At 38.4% G+C, this 27,136-nt stretch overlaps 2 protein-coding genes across 10 annotated transcripts; one reads left to right on the top strand and one right to left on the bottom strand.

Annotated features, from left to right (window-relative positions):
• Positions 1 to 18: 18 nt before the first annotated feature.
• LOC108076052 (uncharacterized) lies at positions 19 to 5,492 on the bottom strand. Of its 4 annotated transcripts, none has more exons than XM_017168731.3 (4): positions 5,362 to 5,492; positions 1,904 to 2,492; positions 772 to 1,836; positions 19 to 707 (listed from the first exon to the last, which is right to left on the bottom strand). In XM_017168731.3, exons 2-4 carry the CDS (start codon positions 2,129 to 2,131, stop codon positions 213 to 215), a joined length of 1,788 nt encoding a protein of 595 aa, XP_017024220.1. In that variant the 5' UTR covers positions 2,132 to 2,492; positions 5,362 to 5,492; the 3' UTR covers positions 19 to 212. The 4 variants fall into 4 exon arrangements, with proteins under 4 accessions (XP_017024220.1, XP_070144275.1, XP_017024222.1 ...); XM_070288174.1 differs by lacking the exon at positions 5,362 to 5,492 and adding an exon at positions 3,641 to 3,791 and having other exon boundaries at positions 19 to 704; XM_017168733.3 differs by lacking the exon at positions 5,362 to 5,492 and adding an exon at positions 3,641 to 3,790.
• Positions 4,823 to 27,105, top strand: Ptp4E (Protein tyrosine phosphatase 4E). Of its 6 annotated transcripts, none has more exons than XM_070288172.1 (12): positions 4,823 to 4,845; positions 8,151 to 8,578; positions 17,783 to 18,029; positions 18,130 to 18,405; positions 19,142 to 19,817; positions 19,884 to 20,332; positions 21,183 to 21,611; positions 22,151 to 24,294; positions 24,355 to 24,613; positions 24,672 to 24,800; positions 25,284 to 25,871; positions 26,572 to 27,105. In XM_070288172.1, exons 2-11 carry the CDS (start codon positions 8,393 to 8,395, stop codon positions 25,838 to 25,840), a joined length of 5,352 nt encoding a protein of 1,783 aa, XP_070144273.1. In that variant the 5' UTR covers positions 4,823 to 4,845; positions 8,151 to 8,392; the 3' UTR covers positions 25,841 to 25,871; positions 26,572 to 27,105. The 6 variants fall into 6 exon arrangements, with proteins under 6 accessions (XP_070144273.1, XP_017024236.1, XP_070144274.1 ...); XM_017168747.3 differs by lacking the exon at positions 4,823 to 4,845 and adding an exon at positions 6,453 to 6,556; XM_070288173.1 differs by lacking the exon at positions 4,823 to 4,845 and adding an exon at positions 6,473 to 6,840 and having other exon boundaries at positions 25,302 to 25,871.
• The last annotated feature ends 31 nt before the right edge of the window (positions 27,106 to 27,136 follow it).

The raw sequence follows: 27,136 nt of genomic DNA, 5'->3' as shown, positions 1-27,136 counted from the left end.
AAACTTAGAATAAATACATAAGGGAGCAGAGATTTATCAAATAAAAAAATTAAACAAAATAGTAAATAATCTAAAAAAAATTTAAGAGGGGTGTGTGTGTACATAATCAACAATTTAAGCAGGTGGTTTTGGAATACCCTATGAACCTGCTCCTTGCGAGACGCTAGGCTTCTCTTTCCCTCTCTTTCGTTTTCATTTCCCTCTCTCTCTCTTTAAACAATTTTGGCTTCTGGCGGAGGAGGTGGCACTGTTTGGCCCACAAATTTGGCCGGCTTGAGCAATATAAACTTGGGATTGGCCACAGCCGTTACCTTCTTGCCCACCACAGACGAGGGCGTTATGGTCACCGTACTGGGCGCTATGGCATTCATTGCCGCCGTTTGATTGCTGGCCGCCAGCGATGAGGCCGGCAGTATGGTGGTCACACCGTTCTCATGCTGAATGCTGCTGCTGTTGTTGGCGCTATTGAATATTGCACGCAATTTATTGCTATTACCCTGAGATCCGCCACCGGGCACCACATTGATTTTGAGTGGAGGCGCTGTTCCAGCTGCTGCTGTTTCCTGCTGTCGCTGCTGCACAATCCTGGCCGTAAACTCATTACCCGCCAGCACCAGATTTTGCGACTGTCCAGTAATGGGCAGGCCGCTGGCTAGGATCAACTGCATGCCGCCCGCTGCAGTGCCTCTTAACTTCCATTCATCCTGCTGGAGAAAAAACCGAAAGGTAAGTTTCTTTTTAAAAACCAAAAACTATAAACTATAAACTCACCGTTGGTGGACTGACAGACTTGCGCTCCAGCACATGCTCATCGAAACCCGAGTCCGAGGAGTTGTCATTGAACTTGGTGGCCACCGAGGATGAGGTGGAACAGTTGGACGAGGATGAGGAAAATGAGGGCGAGGCAGCGCCCACAGATACCACTCCTGCCGCTGTTGGCAGTGAGGAAGAGGCAGCTACTGTGGGCTTGAGGATCAGCGACAAATTGGAATGTTGTTGTGGCTTCTGTGTTGTATGGTGGCTGCTGTTTGCTTCAGTCTTGCTCAATGGAATTGGACTTATTCTATGGACAACATCCCCTTGTGGGAATGACTCCGATTGTCGCTTAAAGAACAGATGGTGCTTCTTCAGCGGCCCCATTTTGGCCGCCTGGCTTTGAACTTGAGTGGGTGGGTTAGTGGCCAGCTTTTCCTTCTCCTTCTCCTGCTGCATCTCCTGTTGATGCTGCACCTGCAGCTGATGTTGCTGCTGCCGTAAACGTTGATGCTTCTCGCAGGGCTTATACAGCTCCGGATCAATGATGTAGCAACAGCTGCCAAGGGACAGGCTCTGAAAGACAACACCGCAGCAGACCTCCAAGCGCACTAGATCGTTCTCCTCGAAAAAGGGCACATTATCAACGGCCCGACGATCCTTTTTCGGTGGCAATTGGCGGCGTCGCTTGCTGCCCGTGAGCTTGGGACGTTTAACAACATCCATGGCCAAGGCAGCGGCTGCCGTACGCTTGCGCGTTTGATACGAACCGCCTTCGCCTCCGCCTCTTGTTAGCTGCATGTCATCGTCGTAGCTCTCATTGGAATCGCTAGGATTGTGCTCAGAGGTGGGTGAAGTGCTGCTGGGTCGGTTGATAGCACTGGTAACTGGTGCTGCTGCTGCTGCTGCTGTGATTTTGCCCTTGCTTTTCTTCTTGAAGATTTTAGCAAACTTCTCCGGCAGAAATGAGCTATTCACGCTCTTAACCTCTGCAGCAGCCGCTGCTGCCGCTGCCTCGGCATTGTCGCGCTTCTTCTGCTTGGCCAGCGACTTGGTTCCAGGCCCGGCACGGGCATCCACAACCTGGTAAGAGCAATAAGCAAGGTAATTAGTCAAGAATTTTTAAGTTTGTATCAACTTGTATACTCACATGACCCCAGTGACGTTTGCTGCCCACCGGCAGACGCTTGTAGCGCTTGACCAGGAGCACACAGGCATTGCAGATCTCGCCGTTGCGCGGCTCATGAAGATTGAAGCACTGCATCGACTCCTTCTCGTACTTTCGCGAGGCTGTGAAGCGGGAGCTGCTTGATTTGGCCCGGCAAATGCAGCAGCCGTCGGTGGAGCGATAGACGCGCGGTTTGTGGAAGTTGAACATGATGGAACTTGAATATGTCTGTCTACTGTTTTAGTTGAAATGTTTTTTGTTTTAGCGTTTTTGTTGCTTATTGTTTTGTTGAATATTTTCTCACTTTTTTTGGGTTTGGTTTTTGTGGTTGGAACTAAAAGCGAGTGACTGAACTGATTTGTTGTATTTTATTTTCGAGTGTTTTGTGTGTATTTTGGTGCTGTGGTTGTGGTGGTGACGGTGTTTCACTGTGGCTACTTTTTTTTTTGTGCTAATGTTATTTGTGCGCGGCCATTATTCTGTTTGTTGTACTGAGCGACTGCATTGCCAACTTCCATTGCCCGGGATTCACTGTAATTGGCTGCATTTGGTAATGGCGGCGGCGTCCCTGCTGGAAAAAAAAGATAAACAAAAATATTCGAGTTAGTAGGGACAGCTGTATATGAAGGCAGTGTTGGTAAGCGTCGGATATACAAGTGGTTATTGCCAATAACAGTAAAGCTATCACTTTTTATAAATTATTAGCACTAAAATGTTATAAATTTATAATTTATAATGTAAAATTACACATTTTTTCAAGATGGCTGCAAGAAGAGTGTAAATTTTCGCCGGCTACACAGCTGATTTAGTTTGTCCAGTGTTGCCAAGTGCCTGTTTTCTGCACTGCTATTACAACAGAAAAAAAGCAAGCCACTAAAATGATTTTTATAATTTACATTTTTCTAAATAACTAAACATTTTGAACATTTATTCAGGAAACTAAGAACAAAAAGGGGTAAAAAAGCCACAACAGCGATAACGAGTTTTTGAATTTTCGCCACATTAACCGCTGAAATGCCTAAAATATCTTATCAGGCACGCCGCGAGCAGCAGCAAGTGGTGTATATTATTTCCAGGGCAGTTTTAATTCAAAACATGTTTTAAATACAAGCAAGTAAAAAAACAAAAAACAAAAACAACAGAGCGAGCGAGATGAATGGGAGGGAGTGAGCGAGATAGCCAGCTAAGCCACGCGCGAGCCTCACAAGCACACACACACATACGCAAGGCGAGTGCAACTTTTTTGTTGTTTGTGTTTTTTTGGGGACGCGAAAAAGGGACACAACTACACGTAAAAGCGCGCGCTCTCGTTGCATTTACTTCGACTCCCAGAAACAACAAAAACAATGTGCATGGGTGGAAAAAGAGAGCGCCAGCGAGTGACGTGACTTTTGAAACGGCTTCAGTTTGTGTCGCTTCTGCTTCTTCTTCTTCCAGGTGCGTTGTTACTTTTGTTGTTATTGCTTGATTTTACTTTATTTTTGCTGTACGCCTCGCCGATTTTTTTTCGGTTTTTTGGGGACACTGATTTTTTCAAGTTGAAAGTGCCATTGCCTGAATGTATTTTGCGACTGTGTGTGAATTAATGCACCGGCTGTATCTGTGGATTGCTTAACTTTCGGAGATGAAAATGCGGCTAAAAACTAATGCCTTTCTAACGTTGTCTGGCTTGTTGTTTATTCGATCAACACAGCTGCCACGAAATCATTGAAACATTACCTTTTTAAACACGCACACCGTTCGTTTCGATTTAAAATGTATTCAATATATTTAAGCAACGCTTCTTTCAGTTTATTTTCTTTTTTGAATTGGGAAAGCTACGAGCTCGAGGAAAAACGTCTGCACGCAAGAAACACAAAGGCGAATTGACGAAACTGACGAAAATCGACGCATGTACGAAAATGGTACAAAGCGAATGCAATGATAACGCGGCGAGCAGCTGAGCGCGTTCTCTCGCTCTCTCTGTGCTCGTGCCATCCCGCTTGCTCCACCGCCATCGAATGCGCGCAGCAAAAGCAACAGCGAAAAATTCCGGTTGTGAAAAAAATACACTCACACAAAGTACTTTACAACAGATACAGATAGAGTGCGAAGAGAGAGAGAGAGAGAGAGAGCGAGCGCGTGAGAACAGGATAGAGAGGCAGTCAATGTAAATGGGCGAAAAGGAGAGAACATTTGCATAACATTCAGGCCGGCAGGGTTGCCACCTGACAACAACAAAATCGACAGGAACAGCAACAATGAAAGGCGAATGCGAATGAATGCAAATGGCTCTTTTGTTGTTGATATTCTTTGTTTGCTCGCGCTTCTGTTGCTGTTGCGTTGATAAAAGAAGCGCAGAAAACGTGCAGCTGCGATAAAGCGAGCGAACGCAGCTACTCAAGGGGCATTGTGGCTTTTCACGGCTAATTATAGAATTTAATATTGCAGCACCCACGCCCGCTTTATTATTTGTGGCCACCCCGTGCACCTCTTCTTCTTCTCCAGTGGAGCGAAAGTGGCCGAAAAAAACCCAAAAAATCCAGGCACAACATGTTTTGGCGTACGTGCCGAACAACAAAAAAAAAAAGCAACCCAAAATCAAACTAGGTCGCTCCGCCTGCTGGTGTAAGCGCCTTCTTCTTATTTTCCTTCTTGCAAAATAACAAACTGTACTTGTGCGAAAGAGAACTTTGCGTGGGAGAGCGAGCAACAGATAAAGGGGGCGGTGGAGAGGCAGAGCCGAGGCAGATCTAGGCATGAAAAGTTGTTTTTGTTAAGGAAAGTGAAAGACTCTGATTGGAATTCTCATAAGAATGTGTGAAAACGACGAAAACAGGTTGCCGGACCGGAATAACGGTAATACAATCCATCCACACACACACACACACTGACACTAAGCGTAATACTATAAAGCAACAACAACAGCCGGTTGCCCCGAAAAGGTAAGAAAAAAGAAAGTAAAACCTACAAAAAAATACGAATGTATATTCGAGAGAGCGGAAGAGCGGCACAGCGAGAGGGAGAGCAGAGCGTAGTATTGTTAAGTAATAGATTACAATGTTGCATTGTTGTTGTTTTGCAGAGAAAGCGCGCGCAAAAAGACGAGTAAAATGGATATGTGTGTGTGTGTCACTTCTTTTATTTTCCTCTTCTTTTTTTTTATCGCACTTCCGCACAATTGCCAGGTATTTTCGTCTTGACATTGGAAGAGTTCAAGCGTTGGGTCTTCAACTGATAGATACAGATACAGATACGTAGTGTTTTTTCGATTAGCGAAGGTCAACAACAAGTCCAAATTGTTGTTAAAACCGTAGCGCACGCACACACACTCCCAGCAGGCACAAGCACATCCACAGATACATTCTCTTCGCGGCACAACTTGTTGTCATGTGTTTGTTTGGGCTTGATTTGCTCCAAATATTCTTTTTCCTAGTCTTTTAATTAGTTTACAACTTTACCTTTCGATTTTGCTCGTTCACTGGTCTTTCTACACTTTAAATTCACTTCTCACTTGCGGTTTTGACTCGAGTATCTTTTGTGCTACGCAGATTCAGATTTTCGGCATTCGGTGTTGACACCTTACCAGTGCTGCCAATTTAGATATTTTATTCCAAGTTTGAGATATTTTTATTGCTGCTACATAACATTTTGTAGCTATTCTATAGCTATATACAACAGGGATTTTACTATTTTTACAATTTTTCCAGAGTATTTCTCTATAATATCGGTCCTGATTTTATACCCTTTAGGATATTATAATTTAGATGTATTTCTTGCTTAATTGTATAGATTTTTTTTAGTTTAATTTATCGATATTCAAACAATCGATAGATGGCAATGTAAGCAAGCCAAACAACCAAGTTTTCCACCTTTCGTTTTAGTTTGAATACTTTTTAGTTTATTTAAGTGTGACCAGCTGCCGTGTCGGAAAAAAACCCTCTCTTCGGCTGAAATTACAAGATATTTACGAAACCCTGGCGCACTGTCACACTCGACTACAGTTTGTTTTCACCTCCGTAGAGCTGGGAAACTATCGATAGTGACACCATTCGATATTTTCGATGTTTTGAAAACGAAAATTCGATACTATCGATAGTATCGTTTTTTTACGATTCTTTTTGCAAATTAAAGTTATAGCAATTTCAAATAGAATTATAATACTATTCAATATGTTTTGACTAAGTAATTAACATAAATATTCTATCCAAGCAACTTTGCACAAATAAAATTGTATTACCATTGCTAAACATACGCTTAGACTCTGAAGACGTGGCGTAGACGCACCCTTTCTTTTGAGATTCAGTTAATATTTTTCACCACCAACTCCAATTTAAGTTAATTTAGAATACATCTTTATTATAAAAAAAAAATATATATATACATATATATATATATTTGTTTGCATTTTTCTTACTAAATTTCAGCAACAAAGCAGAGATATAAAAATAGTCCCGTACTATCGATAGTGATAAAAAACTATCGATGGTGGCTCAAAAAAAGGAAAAAGTCGATACCTCGATAGTACCATCGATAGTTTCCCAGCTCTACACCTCCGTAAAATTTGATTGATAAAAGCGAGTCGCGCCGCTGGTTATTCTTTTTTTTTTTTTTACTCTCGCATCGAACGCCGCATCAACCAACAGCGCCCGCAATGTAACGACACTTTTCCCCTCTGTTTTGGCTAGTGCAATTGACGCGCATTCCGATTTATTCAATGTTTAATAAAATGAACTTGTAAATGTGCTAGGGCGCCAATTTCGGTGAAATAAAGTGCAGTTGCTGCAACTGCCACAGCCTCTGTCGACGTCGCCGCTTTTTGTTGCTGTTTTTATCGGACAGCAACAAGTTTTAACTTTTTTCGGCTGAATCGAGAGGCAAATCGCAAAACTCAATCAAACATCAAGACATGCGGACATATAACGGTTACCGTATTTTAGGTGTGTGATTTTTGTCCCATTTTTTTTTCGCTGTGTGTGTTTGTGTGAGTTTTTTTCTTTTGTTGAGTACTTACAGCGCCGACGCAGCGCTACAAAATTCGGGTTTTGTTGTAAATTCTTTCATTTACTTCTTTGTTTTCTGTACTAAAGCCATTTTAAATGAAACGTGACTAGTTTGTTTAATAGGTGCAACAAAAACAAGAACAAGGAGGAGACGGCAAGAAGAACGAGAAGCAGCAGCATAAGAGAAGAGGACCAAAAAGAGCAACAGTCAAGTGAATTTGTTGTCGCTGTCGACGCTGGTGCGCCGCCGCATTTAGTTTTGTCTCTTGTGTGGGCCAGTGTGTGTGTTCGGAATTTGTGTTTGTGTGTGTGGGAGAGAGGAAAAGAAGAAGGGCGGAATAGGAGAAGAGCCGATGAGCGGTTAAAAGGGCGGTGGTGATGGAGATGGAGTAAAGTAAATGCGTGTGCAATTAGCATTTAATGCAATCACCATTAACCTCCCGCTATTGTCATTTACTTATTTCGGTTTTTTTCACACACACACGCAGGCGCGCGAATAGTGGTTGTGCAAAATAAGTGCAAAAACACTACAGGCGGCAACAACAATTGTCTGGTAATTGCTGGATATTTCGTAATGCGGCAACAAAAACAGCGGTAGCGAGCTGTAATTCCACAGTGGTGACTCGATGGGACAACTGAAAAAAGTTAAGTTGAAAAATCTGTGTTTGCCAATTTATTTATTTTTTTTTTTTTATATATTTTTTGAGTTCATTTGATTCGTTTTACTTAAATAACTATACACCATTAATTTGTAAGTATTATATTCTCTTGTTAGGGTTCCTTTTATTGGTAGACCACTGTGCGTGTAGCAAAGCGCCGTTACAGCTAGCATGTGTGTGTGCATGAACCGACCTGCACTTGTGCGTGGTTCATATCTCTCATGCCTCTCTCTCTTTCGCTTCCTCTTCTTGAAGAAAGATTGCACAGAAGCAGCGACGTCAACGACGACGCCGACCATCGGCAGAGGCTCCGCGCGGGTTTGGTCTTGTCTCATTTATTTTCCACCTGCATCAGAGCGGCAGCGCTTTCGCTTGTGCTTCTTCTTCTTCTTTTACTACTACTACTAGTTGTAAATGTGTGTGTGCCGTTATAGATTTGTTTGACCATAAAGCAGTTTTTTCATGCAATCGGCGGAGCCGGCGGTCGTAAATGAAAATGGAATTAAAAAACAATTACAACAAGCCGCCTAATCTGTATCTTTCTTCCACTCACTCATTCTGCCATCTCTACCCAATTTCCCGTTATAGAGAGCTAACACCACCCGTAAACAAGTGCAATATTAATTAAGTAATGACTGATCGAGTGATATTGTAGTATATGTAATAAGCATATACGAAAACAGTGCATGCACATACATGTATACACACAAAGAAAATGCAGAGACAAATGACCATGTTATAACAATTAAAAATAAAACGCAAAAGCCACGAAAAATCCCACAACATCTGCGAAACCTTCGGCGATCATCGAGTTTTACTGTACTTGAAAAATGGACAGTGCCACGCAAAAACAAAACCAAAGGCAAAGGCAAAAGCAACGGCAATCACCAATACTGAAACAAAAACAAACACATGGACGAAAGAGGCGGCGATTACAACAACACCAACACCAGCGACATCAGCAACACCAACAATTGTGGCTTGTTGTTGGTATTCTGACAATATTCTTGTCACAGGTGAGTTGAAACAATAAAACATAAAATATACGATTTCTATAAAAATATTAAAAAAAAGAGAGCAATTATGATGAGTAAAAATCATTGAGGAGGAGAGCTAGTTTATGGAAAAAGAAATATTAATATTTATTAATTTTATTCAAAAATAAGTTCATAAAGCATATAACAAAAATTAATGTTTATTTTTAATCATAATTTTCTTAACATCACCTGATCAGTTCTGGGAATATAATTTCATTTTATAGCTTTATCTGCTTTGACCTCTGGACTTCAAGTTGTGGGTTTTCCCAAAATTACATTTAAGCTATTTTCCATTGTTGGTGTCAGAAAATTCCTCTTAATATTACTATTATTTTTTTTTAACTGCGTTTTACTAACTTGCTTGACCGGTTTTATTTAGTTTCTGGCTATTCTTATTTATTATAGCTCAGAAATCTGGCAAAATCCAGATGCTAAATAGATATAGTATAGAACTGAGACCATATTTTAGCCTAAAAATATATCCATAGTCTGTTCTATAGTCAACGTTAATTAACTTAATTACTTAAAAAAATCTAAAAAAAAGGGCCTGGCTGTTTTGTGATTCCCTTTAAAGACCTCAAGAAATGAAAGGAACTCACTTGTCTGTCACTTTTATTATAGATGACGAAACCCTTTTATATTTGTAAGTTTTTAAGTGTGCTTTGTTGGACCTATTTACAAGATATTCCTCCTTGATTTATCGACTTTTAGTCGTTGTTTTTGTTTCGATTACAAAACTCGTTTCGTTTCGTTTTGCATTGTGTGTCGCATTGTTGAGCACAAGCGAAAGATAATAAAAACAAAAACAATATGTATATATATAAAAAAACCCAATCAACAAGTAAAAAGTTAAATAAAAAAAAAGTTAAAAAGCGAACGCAAGTAAAACTCAAGGTTGGGTTCTGATGTCTCCGCTGTCATCGGAACTTCCTCGCACACACGTACAAAAAAACTGTTTAATATTCTTTTCAATCGAATTTGTATTATCGAGTTGGTATTAACAAAAAAATTAGCAAAACAATGGACATTTAAATTGTTAAAAAACAACAACAAAGTTCAGAACAAATCTCGTGTTAAATGTGAATTTTAGCAGCAGGCTTATTTTTAAAATGGTTTAAAAAAATATAATAATTATTGATACAATTTTTATTATATTTATATAATAAATAATATCCATGAAGTTTATTGTTGAATTTATATTTTTATGAAATCTTAAATAATTAGCTTGAAATACCGCAACAAAGAAGGTATACATAAGGTCTTTCCCTAAATAGAAAAAAATATTGAAATTTTAAAGGGCAATAATACAAAATTAAAAATATTTGATATTTAATTTAAAATAAGTTTTTGTTTTCTGTGCAATTTGTCACTCACTTAGCGGCTTCTTGATTTCTGTCCTAGTTGGTTTCCAAGCCCCCCTAACCCCTTTGTTTACTTTTTTTAATCACTTTTTGTGTGCGACTGAAATTTCTTGAATTCTTGGATACCTTTTTCTTCTTTTTATTGTTTTTGGTTTTTTGTTTGGGCTCACGTGTATCTTGCTGCCTTGACTTTGGCTTTAATTTTATCTGGCCGTTCTCGCGATTGCGGATCGCAGGTCATTACGTGCTGGCTTATCGCCCAAACTTGGCCAAAAGTATTCGTATTACTAAGCGTTCCCAAAAAAAAAAAAAAAGAACAATAAAATTAAAAATGCCAACGAAGAAGAGCGAAGGCGATGACATCAGGCAGCTTTTTTTTTTATTATTTTGTTTTAAGCTTTGCGGGTGAAAGATGAGAGCGTAACCACAAAAAATGTGAGAGTATAGTTCACAATACCCCAAGTGAGGAGGGTATCTGAAAAGTAAAGATCTTTAAATGAGATAGGAAGAAAGGGAAATCCCCTGCTGTCAGACTTGGCTTTACCCAGAAATATAGTTCAACAATTTCAGTTATTACATTATTATTTTTAGCAAAGCATTTTCCACCATCACAAAGTTATTAATTGGTTTTATAACTAATGTTTAACTAATGTTAACCCTGATATTTCACTGTTTTTCTAACAAAATCCATTACTAACTGCTTTTCGGTGGGTTTAGAAGACAGCTATCTCGAGAAATTCAATTAGAATTGAGGAGAGATCAAACACAGTGCCGGCAATTAAGCAGCACCATGGCACACTCTCCCTTTCGGGATGATGATGATGTTGCCCTCTGGCTCTTCCCCTAATTTGGGCTCCCCAAACTGTGTCAAGTGTTTGGGATGTGTTGAGGGAAATTGGACAAGCCACCCTCTGAAAAGGAATACAAACTGCATTTGGGTTTCCCATTTTGTTTATAATTTGTAGAAACTATATAAAATTAACTTTGGCTGGCATTGAAAGAAGCAGCTCTTTGGAGGCTCCATTAATTGGAATTTTATTTTCCTATTCGGTGTGGGCTGGTATTGCTTGTGGGCTGTGTTTCTCCAACTCTTGTGTTTTGTGTTTTTTTTCTTTCTTTCTTTTTTTTTTTAGTGCGATTTGCTGTACGTCTGTTGGTCTGCTTTATGTGTTGGCACCTTCTTTTTTCTCGTCAGTGTGTTTGCCTTTCTTTTGCCTTAACTCTTTCCATTGTTTATATGGCAGACAGGCAACAGGGGGTTAAAAATGGAGATATTTACTTCTAATTGGCATGCGGGTGGAGTTGACTTTGGACTTTGCAGTGCTCCATTTCCATTGGAATGCTAGAATTTCACATAACTGGATGTTATTACCTACCAGAAATAAATAAAAAACCAAGACATTTTTGCTTGTAAATCAGGCTTATTTATTTATTTATTTTCAAAAAGCATCTGGAGTTGCTTTAGCTTAGCTTTCTCCTCTTTACAGTCAACACTCTTTAAACAAAAATAAATGCGAGTAAATAAAGCAGGAAGCGAAACCCATTTTTAGCCGTGAATTATATTCGCCGTGCCAAGTGACAACTCAAATAGAGAATCGGTCTGGAGAATCGCAAAAGATATATACTTACATATATATATACACACACCATTCTGTATTCATTTATGGCTTGTTAATCTCTATTTGCTCTTGAGTATATGGCTCATCAATTGAAGTACAGAGTTCCAAGAATAGATATCACATGCTGCTGGTCTGGTGTGATCTCTGGTCTGCACTGTGCTCCACGTCTGGTGGCACTACAACGAGAGGTGCCTGAGCTCTGGATTTGTTTAGTAATTAAACGAATTATATGGTGACTTCTTTAGATAGATATACATATATATATATGTAGAATGTACAGACGATTTATGGCTTCATTTCCCAATTTGAATAGCTAATATATGAGTCTCGTTTTACTAAAGCATCGTTTTTAATTAGAGCTTGTTATATATGTATACAGCTCCATTTGATTTTTCTGTTTTGATTTTTTGTTTTTATTAATGACATGTATTAAATATAAATTTTATATTATAAATATATATTATTATATATATTTATATTTAATATATTAGTAGTTTATTGGTACATGTATTGTTGAATTTTCATATTTTTTAATATATTTTTTTTTTCATAAATTTTAAATTATATTTATTGGAGAAATTATTAGAGCAATTACTGGTAAAAACGATTGTTTTATTTTATTTATCATTATTGTTCTTATTGCTAGTGCACCTGTTGGTCTATTTATTGGGGAGTTATTGATAGTTGTTGTAATTATGCTACTTTTTTGCTAATGCCCAAGCCTTAATTGTTGTTTAGAATAATTTTAATTCATGCTCTATTTCATTCAGTTTAAATTTAGGCCAATGCATTTGGGTTTATATATTTTTTAAAAAATCTTCTGATTAATTGTAAAAAAGTTCACCTGTTTTGCTGAACTCTTGATGTGTTTACACATGCTATATATCCAACATCCATGACATGTGACCAATTTTCTGCTGATCTCTCATTATTTTGTTCTGCTGCCGTTAATCGTTGTACCAAATTCTTGCTCTCTCTCTCGCTGTGTTCTGACAAAGCAACTACTAATTAATTGATATTAATTGCGGGGCCAACACAAAAAACTGGGCCAACTCGACCTGAACAAAAAGCGTTAAAACGTAAAATACTTGCTTTAGTTGCACCGGCTTAGGCGATATAACTTTAAATTGCTGCTGGTGGCACAGGGGGGCAGGGGATGGGGATGGTAATTTGTTTATTGAACGCAACAAAAAAAAAAATATGACAAAAAAATATACACACGACAAAAAATAAAGCAAAATTCAAGAGAAGCTGACGACTGCGCTGGCCTAACAGGTTTTTGGTTTTTGATTTTTGATTTGGATTTGTGTTTTTTTTTTTTTTTTCGTTTTGTGCTGTGTGTCAGCCATCTCCCTTGCACGCACTGACTGTGGGCCATAAAAATAATTAGCCAACAACCTACAGCGTTTTAAAAAAATCACACATATCAAGAAAAAAATATATATATATATGTAAAATCACAAGCAACTTCCCCTCATGTGCCCCTTAAATTCGATCTCACGCATTCCACGTTTGCCATTTCAATTTGCGTTTATTTACTTAATTTTATTTATTTTATTTTTTTGTTTACCCCCAACTGCTTTTTGATATCGATTTATGTGATATTTTCGCACTGGCTTCATGTTTTCGATTCACTTAGCCCAACTATTATAATACTATTTAATTTTGCAATAATGATGATCATAATAAATAGTTTCCTTACCGTTTGGTGGAATATTACCAACTTAGAACTTCTTTTGATACTAAATATTTGCACCGGTCGCATTTTTTTTTTTTTTTTTAATTTTGAAACTTTCCCAAAAAATATCTCTTCCATTGAAAAAAGTGAAAGGCAACGGCAGAGACAAAACAAAAATAAATGGAAGTAAAACAAAACATAGAGAGATAACAAAATAAAAGTTAAATTGTCAATCAAAGTGGCTTAACCCAAAATGTAAGTAAAGTAACTGTACGATTAAACAAATTGTTAGTATGTGCAAATAATCGGAATAATCGATTGCACCACTAATCGATGTATCGAAGGAAGTATTTAGCAAACGTTTAGTTTAAACTATATAATTAGTTATTGCAGTTGAAAGAGGTAAAATATGGTAACTAAAAACAATTTAATAACATATTTAATTAAATGTAGAAATTTAAATTTTAAAATAAAATTTTTAATTTTTAATTAAATTTTAAAATTTTAAAATAAAATTTTGAATTAAATTTTTAAATTAAATTTTTAAATTTAAATTTTAAATTTAAATTTAAGGCTTTATAAACCATTTTCCTCTTGCAGTTTAATTTTTTATTAGCTGTCTTTATTGTTGTCTGTGCTTTGTTGTTTATCAAAAAGGAAACGCTCTTTTCTTGTGCCGTCTTTTGTTGCTTTTAAACAAAAAGTTTAAATAAATACCTGATTATATATATATATTTTTAAGTAACTACGTTGAGAGTTTATTAAACAACGATTACTCTTCGGTTTCCTACTGTGGCAGCTTGTTATTTATTATCATCTCACAGAATATACAAGCTCTTTATCCTAATTATGATCATTAGTGTACGACCATTTAGGCTTAAAGGTCACATTCATTTCGCAAATTAATATGCACACAAAACGCCGAAGGACAAAAAAGAATTATTAAACAAAAAACGAGGGGCAGGAAGGGGCGTAATCGGAGGTGCTAATCTGTGGGCGTCACATCAAAGATGCAAAATACGGGGAAGGCCTATCCGATTTTGACTTAATTTGCCTAAAAACCCATTTAACTTCCGTTTTCACATGCAATTTATTGTTGTTATTACTCAGATTGCATGTGACATGCAAAAAGCAATAATAGTAAAAAAAAATATAGTAGGTAATAATGGCAACAACTGCAAACCAAAATTAAGAAATCATATTCAAATTGCATTCACTTGAAGCGTAGGAAAATTTGATTTTCCTCCTACAGTAAAAAGTGCACAGGAAATAATATTGGTGTATTTATTGTTGAACTTTTATATGTATTTATTTTGGAACTGTTTATTGCATATTATTTCCAATTCTACAATATGTTTTATAAATTATTATACAAGTGTGTGTTTTTTTTTTATTAGAATTTGAGGTCAAAAGCTTGCAAAAAATCAGTGAAGAAGTCATTTCCGACCCTATAAATCATATATATTCTTGATCAGCATGAACAGGCGAATCGTTTTAGCCATGTCCCAAAAAAAATTTTTGTTTTTGATTTTTTCGAAATTTTATAAGGGGTTATTACATCATTAAAATCGTAAAAAATTGCCAAAAATTTTCATTTCTTTAATTTTAAAATTCGGTATACAGATTTATTAGCCTAATTAAAACTAACATAAAAAAGCTTTCCGAATTGAATTTGATGATTTTTTGGCTGAGTTATGGATTTTTTTAATTTTGATTTTATCCCAAAAATTATAAAAAAATGTTACCACTTTTTAAAAATTTTATAAATTGCCAAAAAATAATATTAAATGTAATATACAGATTTTTATTAACATTTTTAAAACTAAAACTAACCTAACTAACTTTCCGAATTGTAATTAAAGAATTTTTGGTCGAGTTATGATTTTTTTTTCCTAAAAATTATTATAAAATTATTTTTTATTATTATTGATTAATTTCCTATTAATTCCTATCATCCTATAGCAAATTGCTTCCCCAAATTAGCCTCTGTTCTTGTTTTTTTTATTAGTTTATTTTTTCCAGTGCTTTAATGAGTGTTTTTTTTCAATCGCGTGGAAAATGCTTGCTTTTTCCCATTCATAGTTTTGTCGTTCAGCACACTCACCCATTCAATTGCCATTTTCCGGAAACCCAACATTTCTTCTCTATTGCAATTGGAAATTTCATTAAAATCTTTGCTTGTCTGTATAATATATATATATATATATATATTTTAAGCGTTTGAAATGCGATATCCCCCATATCCGTAATGCGGCCAATGACGTCAGCATTTAGCTTAATATCCGAATAACGATCAAAACGTGATTAGCGTCATTATCATTCGCATATACATATCGACGCATTTTCGCGAAAGTATCGTATGTCGCTTTTTTTCGAAATTGAGATTTTAATGCAAAATTGTTGGGCACCTAATGTCTCACTACCCTGTGAAATATTATAACTGAAACCCCTATAGTTCCGATAAAAATTAAGTTTCAATTTTGTCTTTTCTATAGTGCTTCCTAAGAGATTAAAGCACAAAAAAGCTTCTCCTGTAAAATTGGATTTTACGACATACGATACTTTCGCGAAAATGCGTCGATATATTTAAAACATTTTAATGTGAATTTTAATATGAAGCTACATCAGTAGAAAATTAACAAGTTGCCGAGCAGAAAACAATAAAACAAATAGATCGGGATTTGTTGATTAGAATTTTGCACACATAGATATAGTTTTTTATTTTTGGTTAATTATTTAGGGTTGCTACTTGAATAATGGAAATGTATTCGGGTGTACTGATAGTTAAACCATTTTAAAAGGTTTTTTTTGGAATTTAGTTAGTTACATTTCTAATATAAATAATATCCATATCCCTAGATTAAATAAATAAGTAAATAAATTCAAGTTAAAATAAACTTTTCAATCAGTAAACATATGACTAAAGTCCTCTCATCTTTGTTTATTCCATGTGATATCCCTATTTACGCATACCTTTCGAGCCTTTGCAACCCAGAAGCCTTGTTTATATATTTATGTTGGGCATATTTGCAATTTAAGCCAGATGAAAACCGCCAGACAGGAAATACGAACGATTCTCCAAAGGAATTTCGATTTGTATACAACGAAAATGATACCCAGAGAGATGGTTCCAAGCTATTTGTTCCTACATATATGTGTGAAAAATAACCATTGTAATCCATAGATGGTCATTTTATATATATACATATATGTATATAGTAGATGGTCATTCCGAAGGCCGCTTGGCAAACGATAACTGATGCGTCGAGGTCGGGGACGCGCTCTCTCTGTTGGGTTTTACATAATTTAATATAAAATAATATTTAGTATAATGCCAGCACGAGATGCATACGGAACCCTTCAACTGTGAATCACACTGCATACTATACCTGCTATAGTCATGATCGCTGAGAGATTCAAGCTCTCTTATCTGCACATACTATATATAGTATATGTAGTAGGCAAGTGCACGGCTTTGTTATCTGCATGATTAATGGGGTTGATGATGAAACGGAGGAATGTAGGTCAGCTGGGAGGTAAATACGGCGGATCTAAGGAGAGCCTTCAATTAAATGCGGATTGAAATACCCTTGAGGATTCATGGTTAAACTGGTTTACGGGGGAAAGTCTCTCTGGGAAGGAATAATAACAAATAATATTTAACAAATTGCCTTAGCAAATTGATATTTGCTTTCATTATTATCTAAAATTATTCATTTGGCATTCTAATTGCATTTGTAAACTGCATAATTATGGATTATTATATTAAGCTGCTCTGGAATGAGCTCTTTGTAAGCTAAATGAATCATAACTAGATTTTTTACTACAAAAACAGATTGCACTAGATATAACAAAATATATATAAATAACTCTAATGATAATGATAGTTATATTTAGAAACTTACGTTTCGACTCCAACTTACCTTGTGACTTTTACGAGTGTTTCACAGAAAATAAATTATAAAAAAAAACCCAGCTAATTTTTGCGGTTAAGTTGTGATATATTTGCCCAGTCTTAATTAATTTATTTTGTGTTTTTGAGTGGCTAATTATAGAAAGACACCTAAAGCCGCAGTTAGCAAAGTTTCCATTGATTTGTTTATTTAGTTTGAGGTTTTCTTGTTATAATAGTAATGGAATATATTGTGTATTTTTATATTTATAAATTTTTTACATTTATATATATATTTAAAATTAAATTTATTTATATCTCTATCTATATATATTTTTTAAATTAATTTATTTTTATATTCATATATTTTTAAACTATTTTTATATTTTTTTTTATTCTTTTTTGATATTTTTATATATATTTTCTTCATATTTGTATATTTTCATATTTTCATATTTTCATATTTTTATATTTTCATATTTTTATATTTTCATATTTTCATATTTTCATATTTTCATATTTTCATATTTTCATATTTTCATATTTTATACATTTTATATATTTATATTTTTTAAATTTTTAACATTTTATATTATATTCCTTTATTTATATATTTTTACATCATATTTTCAGCTCACAAATGCAGCAGACTTGGTGATCAACGTTCCCAATGCCAGCAGCAATGACAATGCCTTCTACAGGATCGATTACAGTCCACCCTTTGGCTTCCCCGAGCCAAACACTACGATACCGGCTAGTGAGATTGGCAAGGACATTAAGTTCTCGAGGGCACTGCCGGGCACAGAGTACAATTTTTGGCTGTACTACACGAATTCCACACATCAGGAGCTGCTTACCTGGACGGTGAATATAACAACAGGTGAGTTGATAATAAAATTTAAATAAATTAAATTAAATGAAGCTTACAATTACCTAGGAAATAAGTACTAATGAGTGTTTTTTTTCTTCTCCCAAATCAGCTCCCGATCCTCCAGCTAACCTGAGCGTCCAGCTGAGATCCAGCAAAAGCGCCTTCATAACGTGGCGACCTCCTGGAACTGGTAGATACTCTGGTTTTCGTATCCGTGTCCTAGGCCTCACGGATTTGCCCTTCGAGCGCAGCTACTCGCTGCTGGGCAACGAGACGCAGGTATCGGCCAAGGAGCTGACACCCGGCGGCACTTACCAGGTGCAGGCATATTCAATCTACCAGGGCAAGGAGTCGGTGGCCTATACCAGTCGCAATTTCACCACAAGTAAGTCGGGTCAGCGGCAAGGAACGCGCGGTCCGAATCGCCGGTGCAACTTCTAAGTCCGTGTGGGTGTGTGTGTAATCCGGTGATGGGAACAAAAACCCCCCAAAAAACTAACCATATTTAACTCTTCACAATTTCTTAAAAATAATCTCGAGGCGGCGGAATGAGAAAATACTGAAAAAGAGCACCTTGAAGGTAACCGAACCCAAACCTAACCCACTTTTTGAATATATTAATCCAGCAGCTCCTTGAATTAAGTCTCCTTTTGAACCTTTTGAATCAGCTTTCCTAGCTTAATGTTTGTTTTTTTTTTTTTGTTAATAAATTATTGACATTCCAGTTGAATATATTAACGCTTTTATGCAGTGGCGCTCAAATTTGGCAAGATTTTAATTTGAAAATTTAATAATTATATAAAAAAAGAAGCGTAGATTGGTTTCCCCGTAGATTGGCTCCGGATTTGGTGGCCACTGTGTGTGGAGTGTGCCGTGTCTTTATTTGCTTTTCATTGTTTTGTACTTGTAAAATGCTGCTTAAAATGTATCCCCGAAAACGTAGTCCTAGTCTAACCCTTACCCAAGCCCATCTCAAACTCCCAACTAACACCAGCTTGCCATTGACCCATACCCTTTAGATCCTAGATCCTAGATGTTTATAGTTTAGTTTGCATTATTCCAACTCTCATTGCATCCTCTCATTGCCTCATCTCCTCTCCTCTCAAAACCACGCCACACAGAGCCCAATACGCCCGGCAAGTTCATCGTTTGGTTCCGCAACGAGACAACCCTGCTGGTGCTGTGGCAGCCACCGTTTCCCGCCGGGATCTACACCCACTACAAGGTGTCCATAACGCCCGACGATGCCATCCAGAGTGTGCTGTATGTGGAGCAAGAGGGTGAGCCACCGGGACCCGCTCAGGCGGCCTTCAAGGGTCTAGTTCCGGGCAGAGAGTACAATATTTCGGTGCAAACCGTATCCGAGGATGAGACATCATCGGTGCCCACAACGGCAAGGTATTTAACCGTACCAGAGCGCGTCCTCAATGTGACCTTCGATGAGGCCTACACCACGGCCAACTCCTTTCGAGTGCAATGGAGGCCACCGACAACGTACAGCGAATTCGATGGCTACCAGGTGATGCTCTCCACCTCGCGAAGGATCTTCAATGTGCCGCGCAACGAGGGCGATTCGGTTTACTTTGATTATCCGGATGTCCTGGAGGCGGGTCGCACCTACGAGGTGGTGGTGAAGACCATAGCGGACAATGTAAACTCGTGGCCCACCAGCGGCTTTGTGACGCTGCGACCGCGTCCGGTGCGGAGTCTGGGTGGATTTCTAGATGATCACAGCAATGTCCTGCACATATCCTGGGAGCCGGCAGAGACGGGGCGACAGGATGCCTATCGAATAAGGTAAACAAATTTAAATACTATATTTAAAAATCAATAGATGTAAGATATTTGGGGTGAATCTTACAGCTACCATGAGCAGACCAATGTGAGCGAAGTGCCACCCACATTTCCTGCCGCCTCAGAGACACAGATCCGCACGAATCTCACCGAATACACGCTGGACTCACTGCTGCCGGGACGTCGCTATTTGATTGGCGTCCAGGCCCTATCCATGGAGGTGGCCTCCAATGCCAGCTACATAACCCGCTATACCCGTCCGGCGGCGCCTCTCATCCAGGAGCTGCGTAGCATCGATCAGGGTCTAATGCTCAGCTGGCGAAGTGATGTGAATTCGCGTCAGGATCGCTACGAGGTTCATTACCAGCGGAATGGGACACGCGAGGAGCGAACGATAGCCACCAATGAGACGCAGCTAACGATTAACTATCTGCATGCTGGTTCCGGTTACACGGTGAAGGTGCATGCCATTAGCCATGGGATCAGGAGCGAGCCTCATACCTACTTCCAGGCAGTCTGTGAGTTGAATTTCAGTTTTTTTATTGTTTTAAAAAAATTTATTTAATAATTAAATAGGGTTTTCATAGGGAATATTTTTGTTTAAATTTAATAAGCAAGCTTTTAAGCTTTTAAATAATTTTTTTTTGCAATATTTAAGCACTTGTAAAATATAAAACAAAATTTTTAAAAATAGTTACAGTATTTTCGAGTTCATTTTTAAAGTTTTTTAGGGTTTTTTTTAATTTTAAAGACTAATTATTGTAAAGACTAATTTTAAAATATTTAAAAAACTAGGGCCTATTTTTTAAATATTTTAAAATAATAATATAATAAGTTTTTATATATATATATTTTTTTTAAATTTTTTTTATATATTTTTTATATATATTTTTTTTTATATATATTTTTTTATATATTTTTTTTATTTATTATTTTTTTATTTATTTAATTTTTACAATTCAATTTAAAGCATTAGCTCCCTTGGTTATTTTTACACATAAATCTGTAGAGAATTTTATTATAGAGAATATTAATGTTTATTATTATCCGCACGCGTTTGAGCATAGAAAACGGACTGGTTTTGACTTTAAAATACTTTGTTGCAATGCCAGAATATTATCTGAGGGGTTAATATATGCCGCAATCCTGTTGAATAGCCACTGAATGGCTCTAAGCAGCCATAAAGCTTCTAATGAGTGGGCTGCTCAAACCAGTTTAAATAGTGTGATAATATTTCTTCACTACTTGATTATTAATTTTATGATTTATTATTTTATTCCTTTTATTTAAATAAATTTCAATATTAATTTATTTTAATTTGTATTATTTACATAATTTCTTTACACTTTTTTGTTTTTTTTTTTGCAGTTCCCAAACCCCCACAGAATCTCACCCTGCAAACGGTGCACACCAACCTGGTGGTGCTCCACTGGCAGCCGCCGGAGGGCAGTGATTTCAGCGAGTACGTGGTCCGGTATCGTACGGATGCCTCACCCTGGCAGCGCATCGCTGGCCTGCATAAGAACGAGGCCCGGATTGAGGATATGCATTATGGCGAACGCTACCTGGTCCAGGTGAACACGGTCAGCTTTGGTGTGGAGAGTCCGCATCCCGTGGAGCTGAATGTAACGATGCCGCCGCAACCAGTCTCGAATGTGGTGCCGCTGGTGGATTCGCGTAATCTCACGCTGGAGTGGCCACGTCCCGATGGTCACATAGATTTTTACAGCCTCAAATGGTGGCCCACAGACGAGGCGGAAAATGTGGAATTCAAGAATGTAACCCAGCTGGAGGATGGTGAGTAGAAAGAGAGAGATATATATAGAGATTAGCGAAGTAAATATTTTTATTATTTATTTAATATAGTATAAAAAATTAAAATAAAATTTAAAAGAAATTAATTATAAGAAAGTATAAAATAAATAAATATTTACAATATTATTTATTTATTTTATAATTATAAAAAAATATTTTTATAATTATTTTTTATTTAATAAATTTATTTTTTATTTTCCTATAATTAATTATAATTTTATAATTATTTTTTATTTAATAAATTTATTTTTTATTTTCCTATAATTAATTTATATATAAAAAAATTAATAATATTTTATTTATTTATGTTTTCTTATAAATTTTTTTTTTGTTATATATTTTTTTAAATTATTTGCTTTATATTTTATTATAATTATGTATTTTATTATTTATTTTTAAAATTTGTGTGTATATTTTATTTTAATTATTTTTTAACTAAACTACTAAAATAGAATTATTAAACTAAAATATTTAATTATTTTATAAGAATTAATTTTTCATTTCATTTTATATTTTTGCAGTAACTTCCCCCAGCGTGCGTGTCCCCATCGAGGACCTCTCGCCGGGCCGTCAGTACGGCTTCGAGGTCCAGGCCAGCTCCAATGGCATTCGCTCCGGCATCACCCACCTCTTCACCCGCACCATGCCGCTCATACAGTCGGACGTCTTCATTGCCAATGCCGGCCATGAGCTGGGCCAGGACGAGACGATCACCTTGAGCTACACACCCACGCCGGCGGCTAGCACACGCTTCGACATCTATCGCTTCTCCATGGGCGATCCCAAGATCAAGGACAAGGAGAAGCTGGCCAATGACACGGAGCGCAAGCTAAGCTTCAACGGGTTGACGCCCGGCAAGCTCTACAACGTGACCGTGTGGACGGTGAGCGGTGGAGTGGCCAGTTTGCCAGTGCAGCGTCTATATCGCCTGCATCCGCTACCCATTTCGGATTTGGTGGCCAGCCAGCTGGCGGCGCGTGAGATAAGCCTGCGTTGGACGGCACCCATCGGTGAGTACACTGACTTTGAGCTGCAGTACCTCAGTGCGGACGCGGAGGAGCCCCAGCTGCTGCAGAATGTGACCAAGAGGACGGAGATTACGCTGCAGGGACTGCGGCCGTATCACAATTACACATTCACCGTGGTGGTGCGAGCCGGTTCGGACATTTCCGGCAGCAGCACGCTGATGCGCAGCAGTGCCCCCATCTCGGCCAGCTACCAAACCCTGGCCGCCCTGCCCGGCAAGGTGGAGTTCTTCCAGCCCAGCGATATCCAGCCGGGTGAGGTGACCTTCGAGTGGATTCTGGAGCCGGGAGAGCAGCATGGCCCCATTGATTACTACAGGATTACGTGTCAGAATGCGGAGGATGCGGGCATGGATGTGACCAACTATGAGTTCCCAGCGAATGCCACGCAGGGCAGGATTGATGATTTGGTTCCAGGTAATCGCTACATTTTCCGGATACAGGCCAAATCAGCTCTAGGCTATGGGGCCGAGCGGGAGCATGACCTAAGGATGCCCATATTGGCACCGCCCATTCCAGAGGCAAGTGTCACACCCCTCGAGGTGAGTCGTAGTAGCAGCACCATTGAGATTAGCTTCCGGCAGGGTTACTTCTCCAATGCCCACGGCATGGTGCGTTACTACACCATCATTGTGGCGGAGGATGTGGGCAAGAATGCCTCCGGCCTGGAGATGCCCAGCTGGCAGGATGTCCAGGCATATACGGTGTGGCTGCCCTACCAGGCCATTGAGCCATACAATCCCTTCCTAAGCTCAAATGGGAGTCGGCGAGGGAGCAGCAGCAGTAATCTGCTGGAGGCGGAGCACTTTACCATTGGTTCGGCCAACTGTGACTCCCATTCGACGGGCTACTGCAACGGGCCGCTGCGTTCCGGCACCACATACAGGATCAAGGTGCGCGCCTTCACCGACGAGGACAAGTTCACGGATACGGCGTACAGTGCACCAATAACCACAGAGCGTAGCGACACCATGATTGTGGCTTTGACCATGTCGGCGGTGCTGCTGGTGGCCGTGGTGCTATTGGTGGTTTACTGCCAGCATCGCTGCCAGCTAATCCGTAGAGCCAGCAAACTAGCCAGGATGCAGGATGAGCTGGCTGCCCTGCCCGAGGGTTATGTTATACCAAATCGTCCTGTGCATGTTAAGGATTTTGCCGAGCATTATCGTCTCATGTCCGCCGACTCGGACTTTCGATTCAGCGAGGAATTTGATGACCTGAAGCATGTGGGTCGCGATCAGCCCTGCAGCTTTGCCAATTTGCCTTGCAATCGTCCCAAGAATCGTTTCACCAACATCCTGCCCTACGATCACTCACGCTTCAAGCTCCAGCCGGTGGACGATGACGATGGCTCCGATTACATCAATGCCAACTATATGCCGGGTCATAATTCACCGCGTGAGTTTATTGTCACCCAGGGGCCGTTGCATTCCACGCGGGAGGAGTTCTGGCGGATGTGCTGGGAGAGCAATTCCAGGGCCATTGTCATGCTGACGCGTTGCTTTGAAAAGGGACGCGAAAAGTGTGACCAATACTGGCCGGTGGATCGGGTGGCCATGTTTTATGGCGACATCAAGGTGCAGTTGATTGTGGATACGCATTTCCATGACTGGAGCATCTCGGAGTTTATGGTTTCACGGGTAAGTGTAAGATGAGAATTGGTGCGGGAAATGAATAAGAAATGCATTTTTTATATGCAGAACTGCGAATCCCGGATAATGCGGCATTTTCACTTCACCACCTGGCCGGACTTTGGGGTGCCAGAGCCGCCGCAGTCGCTGGTGCGATTTGTGCGCGCCTTTCGCGATGTTGTCGGCACCGATTCGCGTCCCATTATTGTCCATTGCAGCGCTGGTGTGGGCAGGTCGGGCACCTTTATAGCCCTCGACCGGATACTGCAGCACATACACAAGTCCGACTATGTGGACATATTTGGTATAGTGTTTGCCATGCGAAAGGGTAAGTGAATGGATGGATGATGGAGTAACCTCACCCCTTATACTCCTCAATTTTTTAGAGCGCGTGGTCATGGTGCAGACGGAGCAGCAGTATGTGTGCATCCATCAGTGTTTGCTGGCAGTGCTGGAGGGCAAGGAGCATCTGCTGGCCGATTCCCTGGAGCTGCATGCCAACGATGGCTATGAAGGTGAGTTTTATAGTAAAAGATCTTTTTGTTTTTATCCCTCCTCCCCTTCCTCTCTTGATTTGGTTAAAGTGTTTTATTAATTTTTATTTGTTGGCAACTTTTTAATTTCAATTTCTAAATTTATTATTTCTATAAAAAACTGGACCTTTTGGGCTGTAATATAATTTTTAATAATGGTGCTTTATCCTCTTTGATGGCTGTGGCGGTTTCCTCAAAAGGTTTTCCTTTTTTATTTGATTTATTTTTGAAATTCGTAACTAACCAAATAATATTTTTAAATAATTGATTTTCTTCTTTCTTTTCACACAACAAACCCACACACTTAAAACACAATTGTAAATCACACAAAATGCCTAACAATTTACACATATTACATTCCATATTCCACAACTGCTTTTTCTACTGCAAAAAAAAACAAAAATTACCAAAAAAAAAACAAACTACTGCAACAAAAAATCGTAAAAAAAAACACACACAAAAAAGTGACTAAAATTTACTTAGAACGCCCTAATGGCCAGCTACAACAGCCACAAACGAAAATGGGTACCCTGCCCATACGTGCCTCCCTGGCCAAGGCCGAGGAACTGGAACCGGATCTCATGGTTGCCACCGACAAGGATACGGAGCAACAGCTGCCGGCGGAGGCTAACGAAAAGCGTAAATCTCACGAAATTCCCAACGAAAGCAACTGCCTCAAGCAGCAAGCTATTGATGAGGACGAGGATGAAGAGGATGAAGATGAAAACGATGACGATGACCAGCAGCCACTGAACAATGAGACAACGGCCACCTTGTCATCGGCCAGCTGTAACACCAGCAGCAGCAGCAGTAGTAACAGCAGCGGCAGCCATCAGGAGCATGCAATCCTGCAGGAATCGTTAGAGCATCCCAAGCTAGACCAGGAGAGAATCTGCAAAGTCTCGAGCAAATCTCATTCAGACAGCGAAACAGACGACGATGATGATGATGAGCAGCAGCTGGCCAAGGATGGGGCTGTTGCTGGCGCTGAGGATGAGGATGGCGATGGCTGGTGGTATTGAGATAGCTAAAGTCGTCTTTAATTTATATTAGGTTTGTACCCACAACAAAAACAACACAAGAACACAGCAAAATACAAAACAACAACAACCACACAACGTACAGAAAACACAACCACAATACAATACAACAACAATACAATACAACAACAATACAATACAACAACAATACAATACAACAACAATACAATACAACAACAATACAATACAACAACAATACAATACAACAACAATACAATACAACAACAATACAATACAACAACAATACAATACAACAACATTACAAAAACAGTACAATACAATACAACAACAGTACAAAAGTACAACAACACTACAACAACAGTACAACACTACTCAAACAACTTACCAACAGTACAACAACAAACAACCAACCAGCATTGCCTGATATATAGTTATTTTTTTTTATAATTTTGCCTTAAATATATTTCGCTTTTTTCTCCACGACTAAAAAACAAACACGATATTAACAAACCGCACAAAACGGCAAAAAGTAACTAACAAATGACACAATAAAACCCAAAACACCAGCACCACCAAGGTAAAAGGCATTAAAAAAAGCTACAAACATTCGACATCAAAAGAAGAAAAGCGAATTTTTGAATATATTAGTTTTTTTAGTGTTATGATTTTTTGTTTGTAAATTGTAGTAAATTTATTTATGTAAAAATGAAATGAAAAATATTTACTAATTCGTTTTTTAAACATTTTTACAGATGACGAGGGCATTGCTGAGACGGGAATCTGAGGATGCTGTAACAATATATCCTCTCTGCCCAGGACTATATGCTGTAGCACCTAAAATGTAGTAGTTACTTTTTACACTGTACGTAAAATCTGCCTGTGATGTGCTAGATTGTGATTTGTCTACAAAAACAAAACGAAGAAGAAACGGCGGAGGGCTTCCTGTTTTTTTTTGGCCTGTGTGCCATTATTTATGTGCCTTTTTGCCATAATAGAGCTATAGCTTTTGGCCAGCTAGCCTGCTTAAATGTAAATTTAATGTAAAAGTGCCGCCAAATTAGACCAAACCAACTTAAGCTTCAGGTGTATCTATGTATATCCCCTGTACCTGTTGTCTACCTACTGTACCCTTGGCTTTGTAGTTCTGTTTAGATTTGTACATTTGTTTCTTTTATTATGACGATTACTATTACTATTATTATTATTATTAAGATTAAGATTATGATTATGCCTATTAGCTATTACCCGTAAACGATTGTGTATTATGTTTATTGTATTTGTATATGAATGTATGTCTGTAGGTTAAGTGCATTTTAT

Source organism: Drosophila kikkawai, chromosome X (assembly GCF_030179895.1).
Source record: "Drosophila kikkawai strain 14028-0561.14 chromosome X, DkikHiC1v2, whole genome shotgun sequence".
Taxonomy (NCBI): domain Eukaryota; kingdom Metazoa; phylum Arthropoda; class Insecta; order Diptera; family Drosophilidae; genus Drosophila; species Drosophila kikkawai.
The sequence above is the reverse complement of the archived record's forward strand: the minus strand, read 5'-3'. Positions and strand labels throughout refer to the sequence as shown.

Bases quoted from the DNA above. Each gene is read 5' to 3' on its own strand.
- LOC108076052 (XM_017168731.3), bottom strand. From the start codon at position 2,131: ATGTTCAACTTCCACAAACCGCGCGTCTATCGCTCCACCGACGGCTGC. The intron at 1,837-1,903 runs GTGAGTATACAA...TGCTCTTACCAG, and splicing joins GCAAACGTCACTGGGGTCAT to GTTGTGGATGCCCGTGCCGG. The intron at 708-771 runs GTGAGTTTATAG...TTTTTTCTCCAG, and splicing joins AGTCTGTCAGTCCACCAACG to CAGGATGAATGGAAGTTAAG.
- Ptp4E (XM_070288172.1), top strand. From the start codon at position 8,393: ATGGACAGTGCCACGCAAAAACAAAACCAAAGGCAAAGGCAAAAGCAA. The intron at 19,818-19,883 runs GTAAACAAATTT...TGAATCTTACAG, and splicing joins CAGGATGCCTATCGAATAAG to CTACCATGAGCAGACCAATG. The intron at 21,612-22,150 runs GTGAGTAGAAAG...ATATTTTTGCAG, and splicing joins TGTAACCCAGCTGGAGGATG to TAACTTCCCCCAGCGTGCGT.